This window comes from Hibiscus syriacus, unplaced genomic scaffold (genome assembly GCF_006381635.1).
Source record: "Hibiscus syriacus cultivar Baekdansim isolate YM2019G1 unplaced genomic scaffold, ASM638163v2 tig00110384_pilon, whole genome shotgun sequence".
Classification (NCBI taxonomy): Eukaryota; Viridiplantae; Streptophyta; class Magnoliopsida; order Malvales; family Malvaceae; genus Hibiscus; species Hibiscus syriacus.
This window is the reverse complement of record NW_024062715.1, coordinates 8,541,707-8,566,130: the sequence shown is the minus strand read 5'-3', so window position 1 is coordinate 8,566,130 and position 24,424 is coordinate 8,541,707. Positions and strand designations below refer to the sequence as shown.

The 24,424-nt window shown below is 33.2% G+C and overlaps 2 protein-coding genes and 1 pseudogene across 2 annotated transcripts; all 3 read right to left on the bottom strand.

The window, feature by feature from the left end:
* Window positions 1–3,149: 3,149 nt before the first annotated feature.
* LOC120122079 (kelch domain-containing protein 4-like) lies at window positions 3,150–9,703 on the bottom strand. Its single transcript, XM_039141320.1, has 20 exons — window positions 9,572–9,703; window positions 9,315–9,401; window positions 9,132–9,200; window positions 8,891–9,023; window positions 8,745–8,791; window positions 8,569–8,655; window positions 8,291–8,352; window positions 7,647–7,689; window positions 7,467–7,547; window positions 7,143–7,262; window positions 6,417–6,522; window positions 6,172–6,235; window positions 5,834–5,876; window positions 5,389–5,661; window positions 5,142–5,303; window positions 4,634–4,762; window positions 4,216–4,368; window positions 3,833–3,919; window positions 3,486–3,554; window positions 3,150–3,378 (listed from the first exon to the last, which is right to left on the bottom strand). The coding sequence occupies exons 1-20, from the start codon at window positions 9,701–9,703 to the stop codon at window positions 3,292–3,294; spliced, it is 2,034 nt and encodes a 677-aa protein (XP_038997251.1). The 3' UTR covers window positions 3,150–3,291.
* A 4,993-nt stretch (window positions 9,704–14,696) lies between these two features.
* Window positions 14,697–15,861, bottom strand: LOC120122036 (GDSL esterase/lipase At3g48460-like). The gene has a single exon (XM_039141292.1). The coding sequence runs from the start codon at window positions 15,853–15,855 to the stop codon at window positions 14,707–14,709; it is 1,149 nt and encodes a 382-aa protein (XP_038997223.1). The 5' UTR covers window positions 15,856–15,861; the 3' UTR covers window positions 14,697–14,706.
* A 3,836-nt stretch (window positions 15,862–19,697) lies between these two features.
* On the bottom strand, window positions 19,698–24,424 carry LOC120122200 (annotated as a pseudogene).

Genomic DNA, 24,424 nt, shown 5'->3' with positions numbered 1-24,424 from the left:
TGAAATGGACAAATGTGAAAATTTTGTTAGCCACTGTTTGAGAAATTTTTTTTGCTGCTTTAATGAAGTTGTAAAAAATAGAAGTTTTGTGAAGATTCACAGAACATAAGCCAATTTAAAATAAAAATGAGTTATCATTAATGACCATTTAATGCACAATGATACAAACTTTTCAGTGATATATTACTTCAATTCAGTGATATATCTAACCATTGAAAGATGTTTTTGTCCTATTCTTTAATGAAAACCGAGCTATCATCAATGACTATTTAATGCACAATGACAAAAACTTTTCAGTGATATATCTGACCATTTAATGATGTTTTTGACTAATTCTTTAATGAAAAACGTTATTTTCTCAGAGATCATTTAATGCACAACAACATAAACTTTTTAGTGATAAATCACTTTACTTCAGTGATATATCAGACAATTGAATGACATTTTTGACCAATGCTTTCATGAAAAACATCCTCTTCTCATAGATCATTTAATACACAATAACAAACTTTTTAGTACCCAGTTACTTCATTTCTGAACTTTTTAGTAATATATCACTTCACTTCAATGATATATCATACAATTAAATGATATTTTTAACCATATTTAATAATTCATCATACTCTATCCTAATTCACCACAACTTTTTCAATCCTATATATAGTCATGTCTCTATCAGACACAAAATTTAATTGTTCAAGTTCATATTCTGAAACTTTTTATGGCAACAATTTATTGTGAGGGAAAATCTTTCACCATCCCTTTCGAGTGAGACATTCAACTTTTCGACTTTATAACAAAATTTCATACAAGGTTGTAGCTATTAAAGATTCAACACTTTCTTCAATACAATTCCAATTTCCAACCTCTTTAGTTCTGCAAAATTCATCAATGGGTTATATGAATAATGATGTTGCAGTTAGAACAATGATTGACACATACATTATCAATTCGGTGAGTAATGTTGATTTATTTGTCGAGTATCACAAGCAAGCCGCAACTCTTTCCATTTCAAAAACATAATCTCCTGATGTTTCTAACAATATAGAAACTGAACTTCAAGAACTTGAGCTATTTATATATAAAAGAAAACAAGAGATAGAATGGAAGATTGAAGAACTTAACTTAACTGACTATGAAAACTAAGATGTGTGAATAACCACTTAATGCTTCTATTGTATTGTTGTATTCTAACGTAACGTAGAAGTTAATGTTTCTAACTTAATATGATGAACGAGTTAATACTTTGTTTTAATAAAAAGTATCAATATGATTGTTGGAACTTGTCACGTCAACATGACAAGTTCCATGATTTTTTCGTAGAAATTTATTTCCAAAAAAAAATAATCTATCAAAATTAAAAAAATATTATTTTAATGAAACTCATCATGTCGCCATACCAAATTCTAGAAAATAATAAATATTAGACTCAACATTTGGGTTTAATAAAGTATACTTTTTGTGAAACTCGTCATGACGTATTCCATGAAAACTGTAACAAATATCGTAAATCCCTAAATAATTTTTTTGTGTCATATTGGGCTAATTATTTAGCCATCTTGTCGTATCGGGCCAAAAAAATCACAATTCCAATTACCATTTCAGGTCCCCATCGGATCGAGAGCCCGAATCATAGCTATAAAGGTTTTTTAGCCCAATAAGGCAAACATGTAAATTATATAGTAAAAAACAGCAAGAAGTTTATTTTAGGATCTACGACATTTTCTACATAGGTGACGAGTTCCAATAAAAAATATTTTTTATTTAAACTCGTTCTAGGTGACAATTTTCAATAAAATATAATTTTTTTATTAAAATTTATCACAGCAAGGAAAAAGGTTCGAACAAAAAAATATTTTTTATTAAAACTCATCACTTCACTGTAATAAGTTCCATGCATTGCATGAAAAAATACTGTAGATGCCATAGTAAAAGTGTATACAGCAAGTAAAAGTGTATGTGCTCTATTTTGCAGGGGAAAAAAATCCGGGCTGCCATATTGGGCCAAAAATGCCATAGTTCTTAAGCCCTCTATTGCCAGAACGAACAGTCACCCCCAACTAGCATCTATAATGTTGGAGGTAGGGGTGTTCAAAATTCAGTTTTAACCGAATTAACCGACCGAACCGAACTAATTCAGTTAATTCGGTCGGCCACCGAATTAGTTCGGTCGGGGAACGGTTAAGGTTTTTTTGGATATTCGGTTAACGGTTAATTCGGTTCGAAATCGGTTAATTAACCGAATTAACCGAAATAAAATTTTATATTTTAAATATATTATATCTAACATATGAGCTCAGCCCAAACCATTTAAAATTCAATTAATAATTTAAGATCCAATAACTTTTAAACCTAAATCAATATTAATTAATTAAAAAAATTATATAAAATTTTTATTTTATAATTATATATTATTTAAATTAATTGTAAACTGTTTTTTTGAATTAAAAAATATTAAATATATTATATATAACATATGAGCTCAGCCCAAACCATTTAAAACCCAATTAATAATTTAAGATTCATTAACTTTTAAACCTAAATCAATATTAATTAATTTAAAAATTTATATAATTTTTTTATTTTATAATTATATATTATTTAAATTAATTATAAACTGTTTTTTTGAATTATAAAATATTTAATTTTTATATAAATTAGAAAATTTTAAAAAATTTCGGTTAATTCGAAAATTAACCGAATTAACCGAAATTTATTCGGTTCGGTTAATATTTTCGAAAAAAAATTCGGTTCGGTTAACGGTTAAAGAAAAAAAAAATTCGATTAATTCGAAAATGGTAGTTCGGTCGGTTCGGCCACCAATTAACCGAATGAACACCCCTAGTTGGAGGTTGTTTGGTTGCAAGAAAATAAAGGAAAGAAGTAAGATATATTAAATAAAAATTTAATAAAATGAATAAAGTAACGGCATCAGTTGAAGGAAGGAATGTAAAGGCCGCATGTCGTGATATAAATAATTAAGAGGATTATTTTAAAAAAATATAAAAGAATGAAATACCAGACACATACTCCGACAAAATATTAATTACAAACTACCAAAACACTGGTATGAACTCGATAAATAGATCTTATAAATATAGAATATTATAACCACCAAAATCTCTTCGGATTTAATAAATATTTCCCCATATAAAAACAGTTCTAATACCAATCGCCATGTTGGTGTGTACGACAAAGTTCAGACTTCAGAGCACATAAATTAAACCAACAAAACTTTTAAATTTTCACGCTTACCAAAAAGCTGAAAGTACTGCAAGCGTTGGGAGAAAATTAAGTTCTCTTTTTCCCTCTCTTTCTCGAACTTGTTTCTGGCCCTTCTGCTTCCTCGGCCTTCTGTTCTGTCTCTAATATGGCCAACTGCACCACATAGAATGAAAAAGAACTCATTAAATCGAGAGACAAATATGATTATCTCGACAATTCCTCAGCATTTCAATATAAACGTCAACATCGACAGAAGTTACCTCGTCAAGAAGTGGTTTAAGTTCCCTGTAACGAGCCTCAGCAAGATCAAAACCATCTTTACGGAGTTCCTGCATAGTCAAACTTCATCATGTTTTGTACCCCAAAAAGAAGAGAAACCACAATGCAGGATGTTACTCGGACATTTTGATATGTTTGTGCGCACATCAGTGTATGTGTGTGCAGTTACGTGCATTTAAAAGAGAATAGCATAGGTAAAACACACGCACAAAGGAATGGACGGTACTCTTGTTTGGAATAAGAAAGCTCAAGAAAAAACAAATTTGCAGAAAATGGTTAGATCCATTAAATTTAAAAGAAATAAATCATAAATGTTAAACAAACAGACCTTGCCGGTGTGCTGTGTATGTTCATGGGCAGCCATTTGCCAGTACAAATTAGTACGATTATAGAAATCCCTCAACGATTCTCCAGGCTGCAAAAGGGAACACATTACAGAGAATGAGTTTGCAATTTGGGGACTTATATAACTTTATAGGATATGAGTGTTGGATACTATTATGTCCCTAACATAGATTTTCTAAGTTTTCCCCATGTATTTGGCGATCTTTTTTGGATCATATCTCCATACTCATCAGACATGGCTGTCAGACACAAATAACTTGAGAAAATGGAAAGTCGAAGCAACATAGGCTACAATTAACCAATGAAAAATCTATCAAACATCATCTTGGAACAAAAGAATTTTAGAAAGCCTATTAGGGGAACTACCGTTGGTGTTCTCTGTGAATCTGAGAGGCCAAGGTTGGCTCTAATCTGCTCTATCCGTGCTCGTTTCTCTTTCCTTCGTAAATTCTTTCCCTCGCCCCTTATTAAAGCAACAGCATCTCCCATTTGAAGTGATCCCGGACCATCATTCGTACCCTGCACGGACAAGTGAATACAAAATCATATAAATTGGCTGGTTCTTTTTTCCTAACATGTGAAAGAAACAAGTATTGGCTTCCAATGAAACATTTAGGCATATTATTCATGTGACAAAAAGGTTTTTGAAGAAGAAACAGAATAAGAAAACAAATAATAAATTCCGAAGGGAGAAGACATCTACGACATAATCTTCCTGAGGATGAAACAACAAAAGAAGTTGCAATTAACCAAAGTATTGATGCTTAAACAAGGAAGTAATCACCTCTGCATCATCATCATCATCATCAGTCTCCTCATCGTCATGACCGCTCTCTCCATCTTCACTATCATCTTCATCTTCGTCTTCATCATCTTCATCCTCTGAGGCTTCTACCCATTCACTTTCGGATGCCTGCGAATTGTAGGGATAAGGAAGTTGAAAGGTAAAGCAGACATGCACGTTTAATAGCAAAACACCATTTACTACGTAATCAAGAAATCACTAACAAAAATTAGTAAAGAAATAGATTTACTTATAACTTTAAAGATTCAACTTTCAGTACATAAATCTAGAAGGGTCCCGGAGAAGGGTTATAGGGAGAGAAAATAGTTAAAATAGCATTCTTCTGTATTCTTAACAAGATCTCATCCTATTTGAACATATATCAACAAGTTGTCACAATATTGGGATGTATGATAAGAGAATGATTCTCGTATACAGTCCATTGTTTTAACAGGTACTAAGTAATGAATAAATAAACACCGAAAGTAGAGAGGAGAATTCAACAAACCGGAATAATGCACTTCCATTCATCAAGTTTACTAAGATTAAGTGAATACAAATCATCAAGCGTAATTTCTTGATCTTTAACCTCCATCATGCCCCCATATATATATAAAGTATCTTTACCAACAACCATGCAGGCATTTATGCGTCCACAGGGCTTTATGACCTGAAAATTGATGGCAGATCCACATATTAATAAGTTAGGCATGTTTAAAACAGATGAACAATCATTTGAATGAAGTATGACAAACCTCAGGTGAAACAGAATCTTGATAATTAAATATAGTTTTAGATTTAGATTGTGGGGGCACTGAAGCAGATTTAATTGACCTATCATCATCAATTGTCAAGTTTTCAACCATGTTCTCAGACATTTCATCAATGTTGCTTTCCTCATAACTTGCTTCTCCATCGTACTCTGAAATCAGGTCTTTATCATCCATGCCACTTGCCTCTTCTTCAATTGCATTTACCTTGTCATTACAAATAGAACTTGGTGGTTCTTGTTTTGAATCCTTTTTTGACTGAGAAACACCAATTGAAAAGCAAGTTGTGTTATTAAACTAAAAGCTATCACAAAATATAATTGTCAACATAAAGAAAGGCCAGCACAACTTAAGAGTAGGAAAAAGTAGGAGGGACAACTGCATAACCGGTGGATAGATCCAATACTTATAGCCTTATTTATCACAATACCTTGACCTTAGTTGACTTTTCCTTCCGTAGCTCCAAAGGGTACCTAATAAGAACATTCTCATTAAGTGAAAAAAACCAGCAATATCACTCAACAGCCAATTTCAAAATTTAAAATAAAATGAGAGTGATACAGATTGACACAACACACACGGTCATGTTTGTTTTGTTCACAATTATTTATCAAGCCCACAGACAGCGAACTTTGGTTAAATTATCAGCTCATTATTCCATATTCCATAACACTTTTAAAGTGTCAGAAAGTGAGTATGACTAGAAAATCTACCTGATAGAATGGATATGAATTAAAGATTCTAAGTTGTTGAATAGACCATGCTTACCATCGGTGGTTATCTAGTTGGAAGCCATATAGTTCATTCAAGAACAAGCTCATCATTACATCACCTGCGCATATAAATTTAGTCAAAAACAAAGATGACAGGTATTGCAGAATCATCATTTAACAGACCATTAATTCCGGTAGGTGAAGTGAACATCATTGGAACCTCAAAATAACATTCTTTAATTGCAATTAAGGTGTGATTGTTTATATTGCAGAAGATCAGAGAGATGAAGGGAGAGTTACCTTGCATTTCCATATCTACGACACCCCCAAAAAGCATAGCACGCTTCTTATGAACACACATGGAAAACCCAGCACGAGCACTAGGTGGCATCCCACTTTTTTTAACCTATAAGACAGGAAGTTTTATCAAATATGAGAGTAAAATTATAGATAGGACTTCAAAATTAAGAAAAACACTTAAATAGAAAGCAAATATTACAAAAGACAATTGTCCATATCAACAAAAACCTGTACGCTGTTAAAAGTCATAAGAATCTAAAACAAAGTATTTATAATAATCTGCACAAGCACCTGTTCCAAGGCAACAGATGCCTGATTAATACTGCATAGTATAATTATTTTACTTGAGCTGAAATATATAAGGAAAAACATATCTCATACTAATTAAGCATACATACTTTACAAAATTATTTCTTAATCTGATTTTCATAAAGAAAAAGAGGTGAGAACGAGATGCCAAGACGTCGGATGCAATAGTTTCTATGAAATCAATTAAAGCAGTTCTTTTAAACAGTGGATAATATGATTAATAAGTAAGATTTAAAAGCCAATCATGATGACACTCTGTTCTATTTATGTACACAAGCAGCTAATCGTTTGAAAGTGAAAAGTTAAAGATGTATGAAGTTGTACAGAACTAGAATCCAATCAAATGTAGGTAACAATATGCTTTCATTTTATCACCATTTATTCATGCTGATCGGAGGGGGGGAAAGACCTACAAACCTTGTTCCACTCCCAATTCTTAGGATCAAGAGACCACATGTCTGCATGAACAATTCCTTTCTCCGAGCTGCTGCTCTTATCAGAAGACACTTCTTTGTAGTATCCACCGTATAAATAAATCTGAAAATTATATTTAAAGAAATTAATACATAAATATCAGTGACGTACAAAATGCTCCTGTTTAGGTGAGAAGGAATACAAGGCAAAATCCATTGTTAAGCTAACTAACAAATATCAAGCATTAATCAGAGCACCAGTTTAGATTTTAAGAATTCAAAATAGTTTCATGATGCCTATGCAAGTGGCCTTTTTTGGTCAACTCACCTGATCTTGGTACATGAAAAATTGAAAACCACTCCGAGCACTAGGCCACATGGAACCAAGCTTAGGCTTTATCTCTTGCCACTACATTTCAAAAGCACATATCATTAGTTCCAAAGCTAAATGATTCTTAACATGTAACACATAATAAATTAAATCAACAAAAGAAAGGAAAATGTTCACCTTGAACTCATCTAGGTCAAAGATGTGCAGATCATTATAATACCTATAGACAAGTATTTCGTGTGGAGTCAAATAGTCAACCTTGAATGTAAGAGGGTAATAATTTTAAGCAAATATTAGAATGTTAAAGTTCATTGTCAGGAAAGAAGTCAAGAAAGTAGTACCGATTACGTTAATGCACGGCATATCAGTATTAGCATCAGTAAAATATAGTTTTAGAGAATATTAAGTACTTCAGATTTCAACAGCACCTGAATGTTAGTTCACCTTCTGTCTCTTTGAATTCAAATCATGGAATTTTGACTTAAATTCCTAATATTTATCAAAAGTAGAATCCCCTAAAAGTTAGAAGAGGAAGGCATTCCTTGCACGGAAATTACTCATTTATTGAAGCATCACTGTATCTTATTTTATAGATAACACAAGACATGAGGTAATTAAATCCTCTTCCAAATTCTTGATAGGTCATTCACATGCATATCAAGAGTTAGCTATTGCAATGACAGCTACCAACCTCATAATGTTGATAAGAATTATATAAAGCTTAAAATAGAGGAGGAAATTGGTTTTAATTTTTTGAAAATTTCCAATTATAAATGAGATTATGAAACCTTTAACAATATCTCAAAAGGACCATCAACAACCTCACTTCTCTGAGAGTATCATAGAAGCCTCCAAAAGCAATAATCTTATGCTTGTACAGGACCTGCAACAAGACCAAAATAAAAGATGAAATAAAGAGTAGAAGACAGACAATTCCTTTCTTTTTTTCTCCCCCTGAATTGGCATTAAAACTAATAGGAAATTAATTTAGCTCTTTGATCCAACCTGCCTTACAGAGAGATAGAAACCCTAAATGACAACATCATTTTCTTATAAATTAAACTGCATAAATATCAAAGTTAAGAGAGCTTGTACTTACCATTCGATGACCAGAACGTGGACTTGGACAACCTTTCAAATTCAGTTGTTCCCATTGATTTGTTTTCAGATCCAACATCCAAAAGTCCTAAAATAATTTTCAACTTGAAATCTTTAACATTGAAAGAGAAGAGGGATTGAAAGACATAATGGTACATTGAAGTAAAGCAGTTTCACCTTGTAATGATGGAACCGTTCTTGATTTGGAGATGTAAATTCACCACCTAATAGAACAAAGAATGAAGTATTACATGAAGAAATATCAAGAGTTTGCATAATTACAATTACATACGCAAAATGAGGCAAAGTTCTGCCAATTCTACCAAAGATATAGAGATAATTTTTCCAAGCAACTGCCTGATGTGCACTACGAGGAGGTGGACTGTTAGGACTTGAGACCAACTTCCATTCCATCTTTTCCACGTCGAACCTGTAAAGATCACCATATACAAATGTCTGCACCAATCCAAATCATCATCATTTTCTACAAATTGAAATGAAAAAAAAAAATCACCGACTCCAACTCAATTCCTATAGCCAAAACAGCTCCTTTTCAAATCTAACCTTGCTGCCATTGTAGAATTCACCACCATATAGTATCAACTCAGTGTCTTTCAGTGGATTAACCGTTAACTACACAATTAAGACAAAATAAACAAAAAATCAATTTTAAAGTGATATATATATATTTCCCTTTAAAAGGAAATCTTGATAAAAATGACTTAGCGGCCATAGGCAAGGCAATACCGAACAGTTTGATCGACGAGACGGCGCAGGAACATTTTCATCAATATGAACTTCCTTCTTCTTTGCTTCCTCCTTCTGGATACTCAACTGAAACTCAAAGTACATGTTCAAATCAATGATTTTAAAATCAAATTTTCAAAAAACAAACCGAAATTGCTTTGAAAGAAAATCTTAAAACTATATCTTCTGGAAGATGATTCCAAGCTTCAAATATTTCTGTGAAATTAAATAGAAAGAAATGAAGATTTTTAAATTACCAAAATGGCGTCAATGTCATCTTCAGGGGAGAGTTTCTTGGACTCTCGACGAGCTCTCTTCTCCTCAGCTTTCGCAGTTTTCCTTTCCGTTTTCTCTTTGCCTTTTCCCGGCTTCTTCGATTTCTTCCCCATTTTCTCAAGGTTTTTCGATTAAATTCGCTCCTTCTTTTTAACAGTAACTCAACCGAAAGCCAGCGTATCTCAAAGTTCAACAGTTGCAGAAACAGGGTTTTACAAGCTCAGAAACCATGAATAGTAACATTTTCACGGAACGGCGGCGTTTCAAAATTGTGAAACACTAAATGTACTAAACCTCGTCGTTTTAATATCCTCAATCCGGTCTACAATATGAACGGGTCAACCAGTCAACCTGGTGTTGAGGGTAAAATTGGCCCAATAGGCATGTGCATAAAAAATTAATCAACCCGTCAACCTGGTGTTGATGGTAAAATTGACCCAATACGTCATGTGCATAAAAAAATTAATTAATTAGATCATCTTTAAAATTAATTTGGAATCTATGAAAAATGTTACATTACTTAATAAATTCGTCACGCTCATATGATGAGTTTGTTCAAACAATATTTTTTTATTTAAACTCGTCATGACGAGTTTCAATAAAATATAATTTTTTATTAGTTTTTGTCCTGTTTGAGTGACAAGTTTCAATAAAAATGTATTTTATTAAAACTCATCATCTCGACGTGACGAGTTATAAGTTACTGTAATAAATATCGTAGTTCCTAAAATAAAAAATCTAATGTCAAATTGGATTAAATAATTAGCCCGTATGGTATTGGGCCAAAATTTCCGGTATTGACTGTTGAGTAAGCCCACAAAACCTTGGGTTTAATAGTCCTTAAACATCTCATTATGGATTATACTTGATAAATCTAAAGATTATATGATTTTTTGTTAAATAATATAACTTTTCACAATTATATAAATAAAATTTTTATTTAACTTAATTTTTATAAACTAGTATCACAATTATCTAGTATAAAAGTATTTTACTATTACATATTATAAATTCAAAAAATTATATTAATTTAATATAAAATTATCATATTTAGTTTTTAAGATATTTATAATTAAATAAAAGTAAAAATTTACCAATAACCAATGGGTCTGGTGAAATGAAACACTAAATTCCTTAAGTAAAGTTATGGGTTCGAATCCTGACATTTGTGAATGGAGTAAATTGGACTGAGAGAGTTTCTCTTGCAGTACCTGATCCAAATTAATCAATTGATAAATTGAATATATATCATTATAAAAAAATTAAAGTTCTATGTGTATAACTGTATCAAATATCACATTATACATTGAGTCAAATTTAATTATATATATATATATATATATATATATATATATATATATATATATATATATATATATTAGTTGATATAATATTAAAATATATCTCCAATGTTTATTAAAATGATCATTTTGACTTATATTTTTTTTAATGTATTTTATCCCTCAACGTTTTATTTTAGGGAAAAAGCGTTCCCCCATTTGGAGCACTAATCATCTATTAATTTTTTTTTTCAAAAACATTGTAACGCCCCCAACCCCTACCTGACCCGGATACGAATCTTTGGTGTCACATTGACTTTTTAAAACGTTTTTTCTTTACAAATTAGCTAAAAATTCAAATTCACCTTTCAAGAAAAACGATGAATATTTTACATTAATTACAATTATATGATTTTACAAAACTGACCAGAGCATATATAATTAAAATCTTTATTTACATGCCAACTATATTTCTTAAACAAAATACATACTATTCAAATATATTTATGATCTGATTTTTGGAAAGGATAATCTGACATGTCTTGCTCCTCTTTGCTCCATAATCTCATCGAAACCTACGTGTGAAACACTCACACGCTAAGTCGTTGACTTAGTGAGGCATATAAAACATATAATGTAACTGAAATTTCCTAACAATGCATGAACATTTAATTCTATTATATCATACAAAATCATATACTATTTCATGTAGCAAATACATACATGCACATATATCATCCTCTATATTCTTAACATTATCATATTTTATTCTCATTAATCTCTCTTATGATTTAAACTTGTACTTAACACTTACATACATCATATCATACTTTTCACACAACAAAACACATAATAAAAAATATATTTTATTTATGTTATATCTTTTAATAGTCCATGTACACTTGTGAGAACTAAAGATATGTGAGTACATTGAGGTTGTGCACATATACTGTCAGCACAGCTCGTATAAAGTCCCACTAAGTGGCATATAAAATTTGTCCCGAATGACCACATATATGTCTCGAAGGACCACATAGATGTCCCGAATGACCACTTCTTAAGGATCACATACATATTCCAAATGACCAAATACGTGTCCCGAAGAATCGCATATATGTTCCAAAGGATTACATATATATCCCGAAGAACCACATAGAACCCTCGACTCTTGGCATGCCAACTATACCCCTACCTCTCATATCACATAACATGGGAATTTATCATTTATGTTTGTCACAATTTCACATAGTCATATCACCGAGACATATATTCTTATAGCTTCTTATCATATAATTCACATCATATGGCTTAACTCTTGTGATCATGTAATCACATCACTTATTTTCACATAGCTCATAGTCCCATGGCTTATCTCATAGGCATGTATTTACATACTTTTATGATCGCATAGCTAATACTATTTCACACATAGCCACATATGTTAATATTATTTAGCTTATTTCATTTTTCATATGTTCACATAGTTCCTTCTCACAGGATTTATATCATAATCACATAACATGCATTCACACATATCATATCACATGTATAATAACATACAACACATATACTCATATTAATCATATGCTTATATTCATGAGTTCATGCATTCTAATATAGAAATTCGAATTACTCTAACAGATTCTTATATGCACTCACCTTAGCCTCACTAGTCCAAATCGTACACTTATCTCTTTCTTGCTTGATCTTAACTCGTTGAACCATCAGATACTTGTTTCCGATCAATATCTACACAATAATACAATTTACATAAATGTCGGAATTCGAATTACTCTAACAAATTCTTACCAATGCAAACTAAATACAACACTAATTTCTGATTTCCAACTTTAGTATCGGTACTACAAGCACAATACCGATACCTCTATGCTTGTAGTATCGATACCCTATCACGGTATCGATACCCTTCCTTGATTCTGTAATTTTATCGCAAAAATGGTATCGATACCACCACATTGGTATCGATACCCATGGTATCGATACTATCACTTCAGTATCGATACCCCATGAAGATTTATCCCATTTTTGCCTTATGGTATCGATATTGTTCATGCAGTATCGATACCCTACGCATAATAATCACATATTTTGCCTTGTAGTATTGGTACTTACTCAACCAATACCGATACTTTTAACCCGAAAATTACCAATGCTTCACTTAAACTTCCTTTATTTAACTCCCTTCATGCTATTAAACTCAACTATACATACTTAAACCATCTTTTAACACTATAACACATCATCATCTTCAATATCTCATTATAATTCTTGAAACCAAGAATCTTACTAAATTTTCAACATGTCCTTAATTCACTTCTATTACTTCTAACTTCTTAATTAGACCCTTGACAAGTCAAAAATGAATTACTAACTCTCTTCCAATAATTCACTTAAAAACTCTTTTTACTTAATCTCTCTTAACCCATTCATCTTTGAGTTTTAAGCCATCTTAATTTTTCCTTAAGCTTTTCTAACACCCAAAGACCAAAAGCTAACCTTAAAATTAAAGGTAAAATCAACTTGTAAGAAACATTACCTTTGAAATGAGCTCACGGGTGAAGAGGAGGAAGAAGAAGCTCCAATTCTCCAGATTTTTCCTTTATTTTTCCATTCTCATTCCACGTGGTTAAATCCCTTATAAAGGGAAAATAAAAATATTTCTTATCAAATGGCCATTATACCCTTTCTACTTTCAAACTTTGCTATTAACTCCAACACCAAAATTCTCTAATTAAATCCTTGAACTTTTGATCTTTTTTTTCTGTAATTGGTCACTAAGTTTCAAAAACTTTCATTTTGGTCACTAACTCAACTTTTGAGATGTTACCAAAATCATTTATTAACTAATTGTTTACATTCATCAATGGTCCTTTTTTATCTCAAAATAAGACATTGAAAGTTAAAAATAGTCGAAGTGACTATTTAACACAACATTAAATATTTTTTGACATTATACTCTATTGATTCTCTAAAAATTTAAAACGTCAACCACCATTGTCTCATAATCATACCATCAAAATATTACAGTATTAATAGTAAATGAAATTTAAAGTCGAAATTTTAATTACATGTCGCCAACCGCAAACATATAGGTAGTATAAGAGGTGAGTCGATCAAAGCTCTACTTTGGGTTAAATAATGTTTTATTAGGGCAATTTATAATCAAATTTCAAAAATTGTTTCATTATATTTGGTGGCTGCGAAGTTGATGGCTGGTTAGTGCCAATTTAATGGCCAATAATGGTTGTCCCCTTATTTGGGGATGTTGAGGTAAGATCATGACAACTTCGTTGGCTAGGAACATGAAAAGAAGCAGCAAAAGGTTCACTTTATATATGCAAATAATCATTTAAAGGTCTTAAGCTACATGGCATGCTCAATACCTTTTATGTTTATCTATATACATCATGCTGGGTACAAATATTTAAAAAATAATAATTTAAAAATAAGTGTTCAAATTATATATAGTTGAGACATAATTTTTTTAAATAATTTTATTGACATATTTTATTTAAATCGAACTGGCCTAATTATTTTAAAGGATTATATTTTGATATTTTGTAACACTTCACCTTCATTGGATTGACATGCTATTTTAACGGATTTTATTTTAATATTTTATATTTATTGTGATTGTAAACATAGCTATAATCAATTGTGCTAAAACAAACAATCCAAAAGGCATGCATTGAAAAATAGAACACCAAAGCAAAACAAAGTTCCATTCAGTACAACTATTGGGAACGACTCTGCCACTTGTATCTGAAGCAAGGAAACCAATTCAAGAGACAAAATAGAGTTTTCAAAGCCCATATTCATGGCTTCCGCACCTTTCTTTCCAACAAGGTTTTGAACGGCGGATCGCTGAGATTTCCATCGATAAACATGCCGGTAACCACCTTATACATCGCTTCGGTGAGATGGACTCCGTCCCAGTTGATATATTCGTAAGGGTCGGGACAAGCCGTGACCGAAGGGCTGCCGCAGGTGTTGAAGACATCGAAATTGTAGGGCTCTCCTCCAGTTCCACAACACGCTTTGAAGCTCTCTTTGATCCCGTAACTCGCCGGACTTTTCATCACCGTCCGGTATGCGTTCCAGTAATCGGCGTAAACGATGACCGCTTGGGGAAACTGTTGTCTCAGTTCCGACAACTTGGATTGGAGGACAAGATTGTGGGCGTTCGTTTGGTTGTTCACGCTTTTCACGCAACCTATGTCGTCTCTGTCATCGGAAGGTGCTAACGTCATCGCCAACGGAAAACAACCGGTTGTCGGCAGTCCTTCGACGACGACGTATTTTGCTCCTTTCTTCAACAATGTATGCAAAAACTCGGTGAAACTATAAATAGCAAGCCTTCGAATGGTATCGCCGGAAACGGTGGATCCGAGGGTATATGCATAATCATTGACGCCGATTTCACCAACCCAAAACAAAGCATCATCGAACACTTCTCTGCACCGATCCGATCCCGGTTCCGAATCTCGACAACCTTGACTCTCCAAGTACCTGTTAAACCAAATCATTTGAGTTTCGATCGACTCCGGTGTGATATCGAGCGACAAATTGTTCCTAACGAAGAATTCATGGTTTATCGCAGTCGAACCAGCTACGGCGAAGTTAACCCCGTGAGTTTTGTTCGCTTTGCTGTCACGAAACGGCGGCAAGAACGGCAACGACAGCGACTCGGCCACGAAGTCGATGACTAGTCGACCATCGGAGTAACGGTTTGTGGGGTGGTGGAAGAATGTGGTGCCGTATGGCGGGTTGGAAACGTGGACGAAACCGTTGGGGCCGGTGTGGGCCTCGGTGTTGCCGGTGTCGGTGAAGGAGTCGCCGAAGGCGTAGATCTTCTTAAAGGATGCTGCAGAGGATGAAGACAAAAGAGATGATGCGAAGAAGATTATGGTGAATGTGATGAGCATGTTTCGTAAAGAAGAATGTGTGGGAAATAGGGTAGCCATGGTTTACAAGCTTATTCAATGTCCTATGGGATTTCAAGACACACACACATATATATATATATATATTGACAAAGTTCATTTAATGGCATGGCAAGGGATAGTGGTGGTGCCCATACATTTACTGTGACGATCAGCCGTATAATTCAGTTAGTTTTGAGTATTGTATTTAATGAGATTTACAATATGACATTGTTTATCAAAAATATATTTATTGTAATTATTTTATATTTATAATATCAAATTTATTAATTTATTATTTTTATATGTATTTTATGATCTATGCTTAGAGTTTATAGTTGTCTAGATCAATAATATTTTCTTCAAGACTTTAATTTTTTTTTTGAGAACCCATCAAATGATCTATGCTTAGAGTTTATGAAATGCCCTCCATGGGACTCGATCCCACGATCTCAAGGTTAAGAATCTTGTACTCTACCAATTGAGCTGGATGGTCATTTAATATATATATATATATATATATTCATTAATACTTCCTCAATAATTATTTATTAGATGAAATTTATCTATATATATTTTTTATATAAAATACTTTTATTTACTTGACAGTAAAGAGACAGTAACATTTCAATTTACTTTAAACAAATATTTCATTAACTATAATACAGTAAAGAGTAGTGAATTTTATTGGTGAAGGTCTTAAGGAAGTAGTTGCAGTAAGATCAGTTGGGGCATTAAATGCGTGAATTAAATAAATCACCTGTTTCTTCGGTGACTCATCCTGCAAAACTTAATACCAAGTAATTTTAGTGACAATGTTATTTTTTCAGAGTATTCGAGATCGAACAACTATGTCACATGATATGTATGTTGTCAAATAATTAAAAAATTTATGAACATATATTATCTTATAACTACTTCAGAATATTAAAAAATTATTTTTAATAAAAAAAATCACTTTATTTATTTATTTTTGGATTGCATTAAATCTAAATTAATACAAAGTATGAGGAGGTGTTGTAACCCATCAGACCCGGTCTATAAGTTAGACCCAAACTTAAGTGGTCACATGTCTCATTCAGAGGTTTTTTTACAACTTATAGAACATTAAATATAATATAGAACAAAATATTAATAATACATATATATCCAAAACGATAGCAAATACATGTCACCAAATATAACCGAAAAACATATATAGATATATGTTCATACAAAATAAGTAGTTGATCTCTCCTGATGCCAAATCTGCTAGCTTACGGTCTGTTGTTATCTGAAAAAGGTAAAAACTACAGAATGAGCTAAAAAGCCCAGTGTGCTCCATACAGTGCATAAAAACATATTAACAAAATATTATAATAAAATTTGTTTATGCAACATGTTTTGAAAACATGAACACTACCCCCATCCTTTCACAATATGTTTGTATAGGTTTCCCAAAACCATACATCCCGCACAACCAGTAAGCCCCTGAGCACACAGCTGAGGAGCATGCAGATAATCTTCCTCCAATAATATTCCCCCAATGATAGTAATTAACATGAATGTATTCGCGTAAAACAATGAATAATTCTTTAAAAACTTAAGAATATTTCAAGTTTGAAAACCATAAATAGAAATACAGAAATCAAAAAATCAAATCAGTAATGTATGGTAATTCAGATGTTGAGTAATCAGTATTCAGAAAACGGTATAAAATACCGTAACTAGAAATCATATCAGAAATATGCAGTAAATCAGAAATCATATACATATTATTCAGATATTTATATACTTTAAAACAATAATATAACACTATCAGGAAACACACCTGTAACAGTATGAGAAATCAGATAGGGAAGCCTACTACTGGGTTTGTCGATTAAGCTCTGCTGCAGCGCTAGATCCTACGAATTGGAAAAATCCATATTGGAATCCTAATATAAATAATCTTAATATTTATTTAAATAATATACGGAAACCTACGGGTAATTCTCGTAGTACGCGGTTCGGGCTGATATGAAGAACGAACAATTCCGGACCTAACTGATCCTCTCTCAGTTGGAACACCAGTACCTTCATAAAATATTTTATTGAATCAATTCCTTAACCAAAACTTAATTAAATAATCAAAATATTAAAATACTAAGCCTTTTTGGGTTCACATGCTCGATTCAGGAATTTCGGGTCAGAATTTGGCAAAACGGACTTCGGAATCAGATTCAAGATGTCGAAAACATAAAGTATGACCTTCCGGTTATTTAAATTCTTGGTCAAAGTCAAAGGGTTTGACTGACAATTTGGAGACTTTCGGGTTCAAATTTGGTGAAATGGACTTCGGATTCGGATTTGGAACGTCGAAAAAAGTCAGGATAGGTATACTCGGTCAAAATCAAAGGTCGTTTAATGCCCGGTCAAAGTTCTAGTCAAAGGAGGTCAACGGTCAACGGGTCGGGTCAACGGTTCGGGTCAACCAGACCGGTCAAATCGGTTTCAAGCTGCTGCCGAAGCTTCCCCACGCAGTGGCACCGCGTGGGGGTGCGTGTGACGTCCTACGGTGTCCTATAATTCACGAAAAAAAATTTAAAAATTATTTTGAGCGATTTCGAGATACTTACAAAGCTCGGTTCAAATTTTTGAACGGCGGAGAGCTCGATTTCAACAAATCGGAAACTTTGACCGCTTCACCTCCCCACGCGCCGTCGTCTACGGAGACCAAGGATGACACCGGCGGACTCGGAACGGCACAAGGGACACGATGGTGCGGGAGGTGTCGTAAACGGAGCAACGATCAGCGATGAATTTAAGATTTTCTCGGCGATTGTGTTAAAAAAATTCGAGACTTTGACTGGAAATTCCCGGCGTTTGACAGCGTTTCGCTTCAATTAATTTAAAGGGTTTGTTCCTCGCTCGATGATGAACACGATGGTGGTTTCAAAATGACGATCGTAGGTCGGATGGCGTCGGAATCGGGTTTGAAAATTGTGTGAAAAAAAGAAGAAATTTGAGCAATTGGTTTCTGTAGAAACCAATTGCACGTCTAAATACACTAGAGCCTGCCGACACTTTAGGGGTAAATTCAAGGTTTAGTCCCTGAATTTTCTTTAACTCTAAAATATGATACAAATTTTAAAAACTTTCAATTTAGTCCTAAAAAATTATCAATTTACAAAAATTAAAACCTCAAATTTCATTTAAATAATATTTTCAAATTTCCAAGTTGTTCCAGGTGTAACATAATTGTACAATTTGAAGCCAATACCCACGACAACAACGATGGAGCTATCAAGACTATGTCGGTCCTACGCATTCTATTTCCATCTAACACAAACGTACAATACACTATAGGAAAAGTTCAATAGTGCGACATCTTAATATAAGGCTAAAATAAAGTGCTACCGATTTTGTTATTCTTTAAATAACAAAACTGATAATAAATTACCTAAAACATTATTATTTTTACCTAAAACATCAATTTTTTTAACATTTCCGGTAAAAGTGTCTAATAATAACAAAACCGGTAGAAAAAATAAAAAAAACCAGTAGCCAAATAATAACAAAACTGGTAGAAATAATAATGTTTTCGGTAATTTTTTATCGGTTTTGTTATTTATAGAATAACAAAACCGATAACTTTTTTTAAGCCGTATATTAAGACTGTCACACGTGAGCATTTTCAACTATAGGGGAACGGTCGGCGCCAATATTCATATTCATCCAAGGTTCAAAAGTACTTTCAATAATATTGTTTTAATACCATTTTGATAACAAGAATTAAAAATATTATTATTACTATAAATTGAAAAGATCCAAACTCAAAAAGGGCTCAAAACATAATATAATCTAAAACCAAAATGAATCAATCCAGACATGTTAGAAAGAAGAAGGTCCAGGGTATTACAATGACTAGAAAACACTACTTAAGATTCAACAAAAACCGTTAACTAATATCATTACATAATCACCGTGAGATGTCAATTTGCTTCTTTGCACTCTTCTGAAAGTTGGAGAGAAACTGGGCAATGGTCACTCCCATAGAAACCTGCAAAATTTGAAGATCAATGCAGGGAATAGGATGCCTTGTGTACTAAAAACAAAACAATCCACATTAAAATAAGGCATTTAAATAATATACTGAAGTTCCAATAAATTGTTTTAGGCTAAAATACTGGAAAACCCTGAACTGTTTCACTTTTCTTAAATAAGTACCAGACATAGGTATATGCCTGACGCGGTTTTGCAGAAGTTTTTCTATGTATTTGGAGGGTCCTTGAAGGGTCATATTCTGATACCCATGTCCGTATACTTGTCAGATAGACATGTCTGGGGAGCAAGGATACATTTAAGAAAAATGAAGAGTCGGAAATATATAACTTATGCTTCTATTATACACATATAAATTAAAAGCTGAGGGCTTAACTAAGTACAAGTTGAAGGGTAAAAAGACACTGAGATACAAATTAAAAGTTAGGAGCTGATTAGGGTATACTAGAAGTATAGAGCTTTATCTAGATGAAGTAGTAAAGTTCAGAGTTATTATTATTATTTTTCGCATTTGTTTTCCTACATGCGAGTTCAAAATTTAAATGCTTCAATTTCCCTTCATATGACATATGTGGTATCTTTGTGCATTTGAACAATTAGGCCAACAGATCTACATAAATATGATAATGGAGTTATGGGATCGAAGGTTCATTGCAAACTACCTAAAGATATTGAGCAAATGTGACCATATGCTTGCCACTTGACCTAGAAAAGCAGTCGAGCAATTGAACTAACTGAAACTGACTAACACTAGCTTAAACTTCTATCTTCACCAAAAAGTACCATAAGAAAAAAAAAAACCCGAACAATACGAACCTTCTAATTCAATCCCTTTCCCATGCATTTCACATGAGGCCACCCTCTCCTTGAGCTTCTCTGAAATAATGAAATAGTCTATTCTCATTTGTTTTCCTCGATACCTGCAATGAAACCACCACCATTACATCCCCACTGAAGATTGGTAAGCTATCTCTACAGAAAATTGATAGGCTAACGCTTTAAATAGTATCATAAACTCCATCATCCAAAAATTTAATTGCCCCAAAGCCTCTGAATAATGTTAACAACGATAAGAATGATAACCACAAGAAAAATACTATAATCGAAGATACTTGTGTGGGCATAAAAACTACTTACTTCCCAACAGGGTTTCCCGACCATGAAAAGCCAAACTCCATGTCCTTTTCCTTGTGCAGGTATCTATATGCATCTACTAACCTTCCCCTAAAGCATAATTCACAAATTTATTTAAAGTAGATTAAAATGAAAATAAAAAGAAGATAGCATCTCAATATATATTGATAAGTGAAAGTATCAGCTAAAACTTTTCAATTTCAACTTATATTAAACGCTTGTATGGAGATAATTTTTTTGTACACATCATGGTTTCAACTTTTAACATGTTAGTGGGTTATGGAAAGTTTGGAAACCATAGAAGAAAGGGCTCTCTGAAGATATGACACACTCTTTTAATATTGCCCCAAAGCGCTTCCTCTCAGATAAGGTAAATCCCGGCTGTCCACAATCCTGCACATCATCGTGAACTATCTTGTCAGTTATTCTTGGATATAGGGTACACTACATTGAACTAGTCCATATCTGGATCTTAAAGGAATTAAGGAAGAAAAATGAATTTCAACATTAAAGATATAAAGTTCAACATGCATTCTTCATCACAAGGCCTGCATATGCAAAATTAAGTGATATTTCAACCATCAATTTCATTTCGATAGTAATCCCAACCTATCAATTTCTAAAATAGATCCAGTATCACTTGGCAGACGACCTAAAAATAAGATGATCAATTTGTTCCTGGTGATCTAACTGCCCCACTGATTTCTGCAGTTTGTATTCTAGTTTTGGCACCGATCTTGGAATTGAGGGTTAAGTTTATAATAAATAAATAAATAAGCATGTAATGTCAAGAAATGGTTCGAATCAAATTTAATCCTCAGTGAAAACAAAAGACAGATGAAGTTGATAACCTCTTTATTTGGAGGAACATAACCATTCATCTTTGCTGCACTGAAGAATTCTGGATGACTCACATCAATATCCTCATGGCTACACAGGCAATGGAACTTTATAAGAGCAACGTTAATTCCAGAAGGTGGTATATGCTATGAACCTAACAAGCTCTTTAAGCCTACCCACCCTTATACCACTCGAAGAACTCACCTAACATTCAGATCGCCACACCAAATAAGAGGTTTATCTGATGATTGAACTGCAAACTCTAGAATCCTTTTATCCCACTTTCTTCTCCGCTGAAACGAATTTTCCTCCTCTTTCCAACCATTGTTTGGTGCATATGTATTCAATACACGGATTGTCTCAAATTCAGCTAAAATAACCCGGCCATCTGGTTCATGCTTTGAAACTGGCAAAAAATTTGGTAAACATATATTATTGAAACAAACATGGAAGAACATAAGAAAAGAAATATCTCTTATTAGATGTCGAAATGACAATATTCCAATTTACAGTCACTAGGACAATTAAAAATGGTACACATTCTTTTCTCTCATGTGCAGGCAGATATTCATACCCACACACAAACGTGCAGACTCAATATGAAGAGAAAGAGAAAATTGAAATTTTTTTCCTCACAAGGAATTTGAATAATGGATGTTCGTAAACAAAAATACCTGTTCTATCTAGAGAAAAAGAAACTTTTAATGGTCGAAGACATTTCTTTACTAACAATGCAGTGCCTGCATATTTTGTATCTGCCAGAGACCACCAAACACGATAATTTCCAAATGGTGGACTAGAAAGAGCACGTATCAATACCTGCATGGTTTGAAATAATCTGAGTAGATGGGAAATAAACATGCATTACTCTAATACGAAACTGTTCTTTAATGGGCTATTTTGGCCCTTCATTTTAAGCTCCACCCCCCCCCCAAAAAAAATAAAGAAAAACTTTACTGTAGCCTAACCGAAAACAATATAACAGTTTATTAGGGACAAAAAGATGAAGGCAATATACAACGCTCTTCATGCAAACTCACATGTACGGATAACAGTAAGACCTATAATTTAGAATAGGACGCAATCACATAGAATCCTCACAGGTTTTACAGATACTGGCTGTAACTGTAACTTTGCAATTAACAACAGATAATTTTGCATGATTTAAACAAATGTATAAAAATAATAGACTTATGCAGCTACGAAAATAATGATAAAGAATCTCCCAAGTATCTTGCAAAGAAAAACATAATTCTGCCCATAAAAAATGTAACTGAAGATTCTAATACAGTCAATTTAGAGAATATTTAAAAGTGTTTGCATAAGATCATCAAGAATATAAAAACACAGTAACACACTAAGGTAATAAACAGAGAAAAGTGATAGGACAGACATGAACAGAACAAGTAGAGTTAGGATATATCGGTCATGGATGGTAGCATGAGATAAAATGTTACCTGCTTTCTTCTCTGGAAGAGCTGGTATCATCTTTTAGTTCTCTCGGGATTTTAGGTGCACCTTTGGAACCAGCAGCCGGCATCCTTACTTCCTATCATAACAAACAATTAGATAGTGTCCCAACTTAAATCCCAGAACCATAGGTCAGCATAGGCATGTATGATATAACCAATATGAAGCAATGTGATTAAAAACAAAATCCAGGCAATAAAAAAGAATCTCATCATAACCAGGTAAACTATCTTGCACAAATAAATGAACCTTGAGGAAACAGCATTACCATCTTTAACTAAAACTCAACGGGGAACAGCCAGTGGCGGAGCCAGCAATAATTTTGAGGGTGAGAACATATGTGTTAACAATATAAAATTTTTGAATGGTTGAGCATAAATAAAATTTCAGTGTGGGCACCATCAATAAAATCTGTGACCAATTGAAGAAAATTTAAATTTCAGGGTCACCATCAATAAATTAGGTGACAAATCGAAGAAAATTCAAATTTAAGGGTGGGCAGATTCATGAATGGATCCGCCTGTCTGCCACAAATATTGGATACGAATACTTCAAGAAATCTGAAGACTAGTAGGAACATAGTTTTGTTCACATTGAGCAAATAGGCAGTTCATAATCAGTAATCACATTGCCATTTAACTGCATTTAATCCTCTTGCAGAACAACCCTTTGGCCATCACATAAATATTTTAAATTGCATAAACAACAATGAGGCATGGCCAAATGTAAAATAATCCTCCTTTGAAAAAAGAAGAAGAAGAAAAAACTGTTTCACTTAAGCAGTAAAATCCCAAAGCTAAAATACCCAACTCTTGTCAAAATCATCAAAACCCCTCACAGAAACTAAAACAACAAATTGATAGGAACGTGGAATAAAGTGAGAGAGAATGATCACCTGTATAGCAATGATATCAGGGTCAAGATTGGAAACAACACTGGAGAACTCAGGCCAATTGTTCTTGACTCGGAGGAGCAAACTGTTAGCGTTCCAGGTGAGGAACTTCAATGGCTCTTTCTTGATGTCCACTTCAGGCTGTGAATCACCTTTTTCAACACATTGTTTTGAAGGCGAGAGCGTGGGCTTCTTTGCTTAGCCTTCCTTCTCAATTGGTTTGAAGAATCGCTTCATCGTGTTGCTCACAAG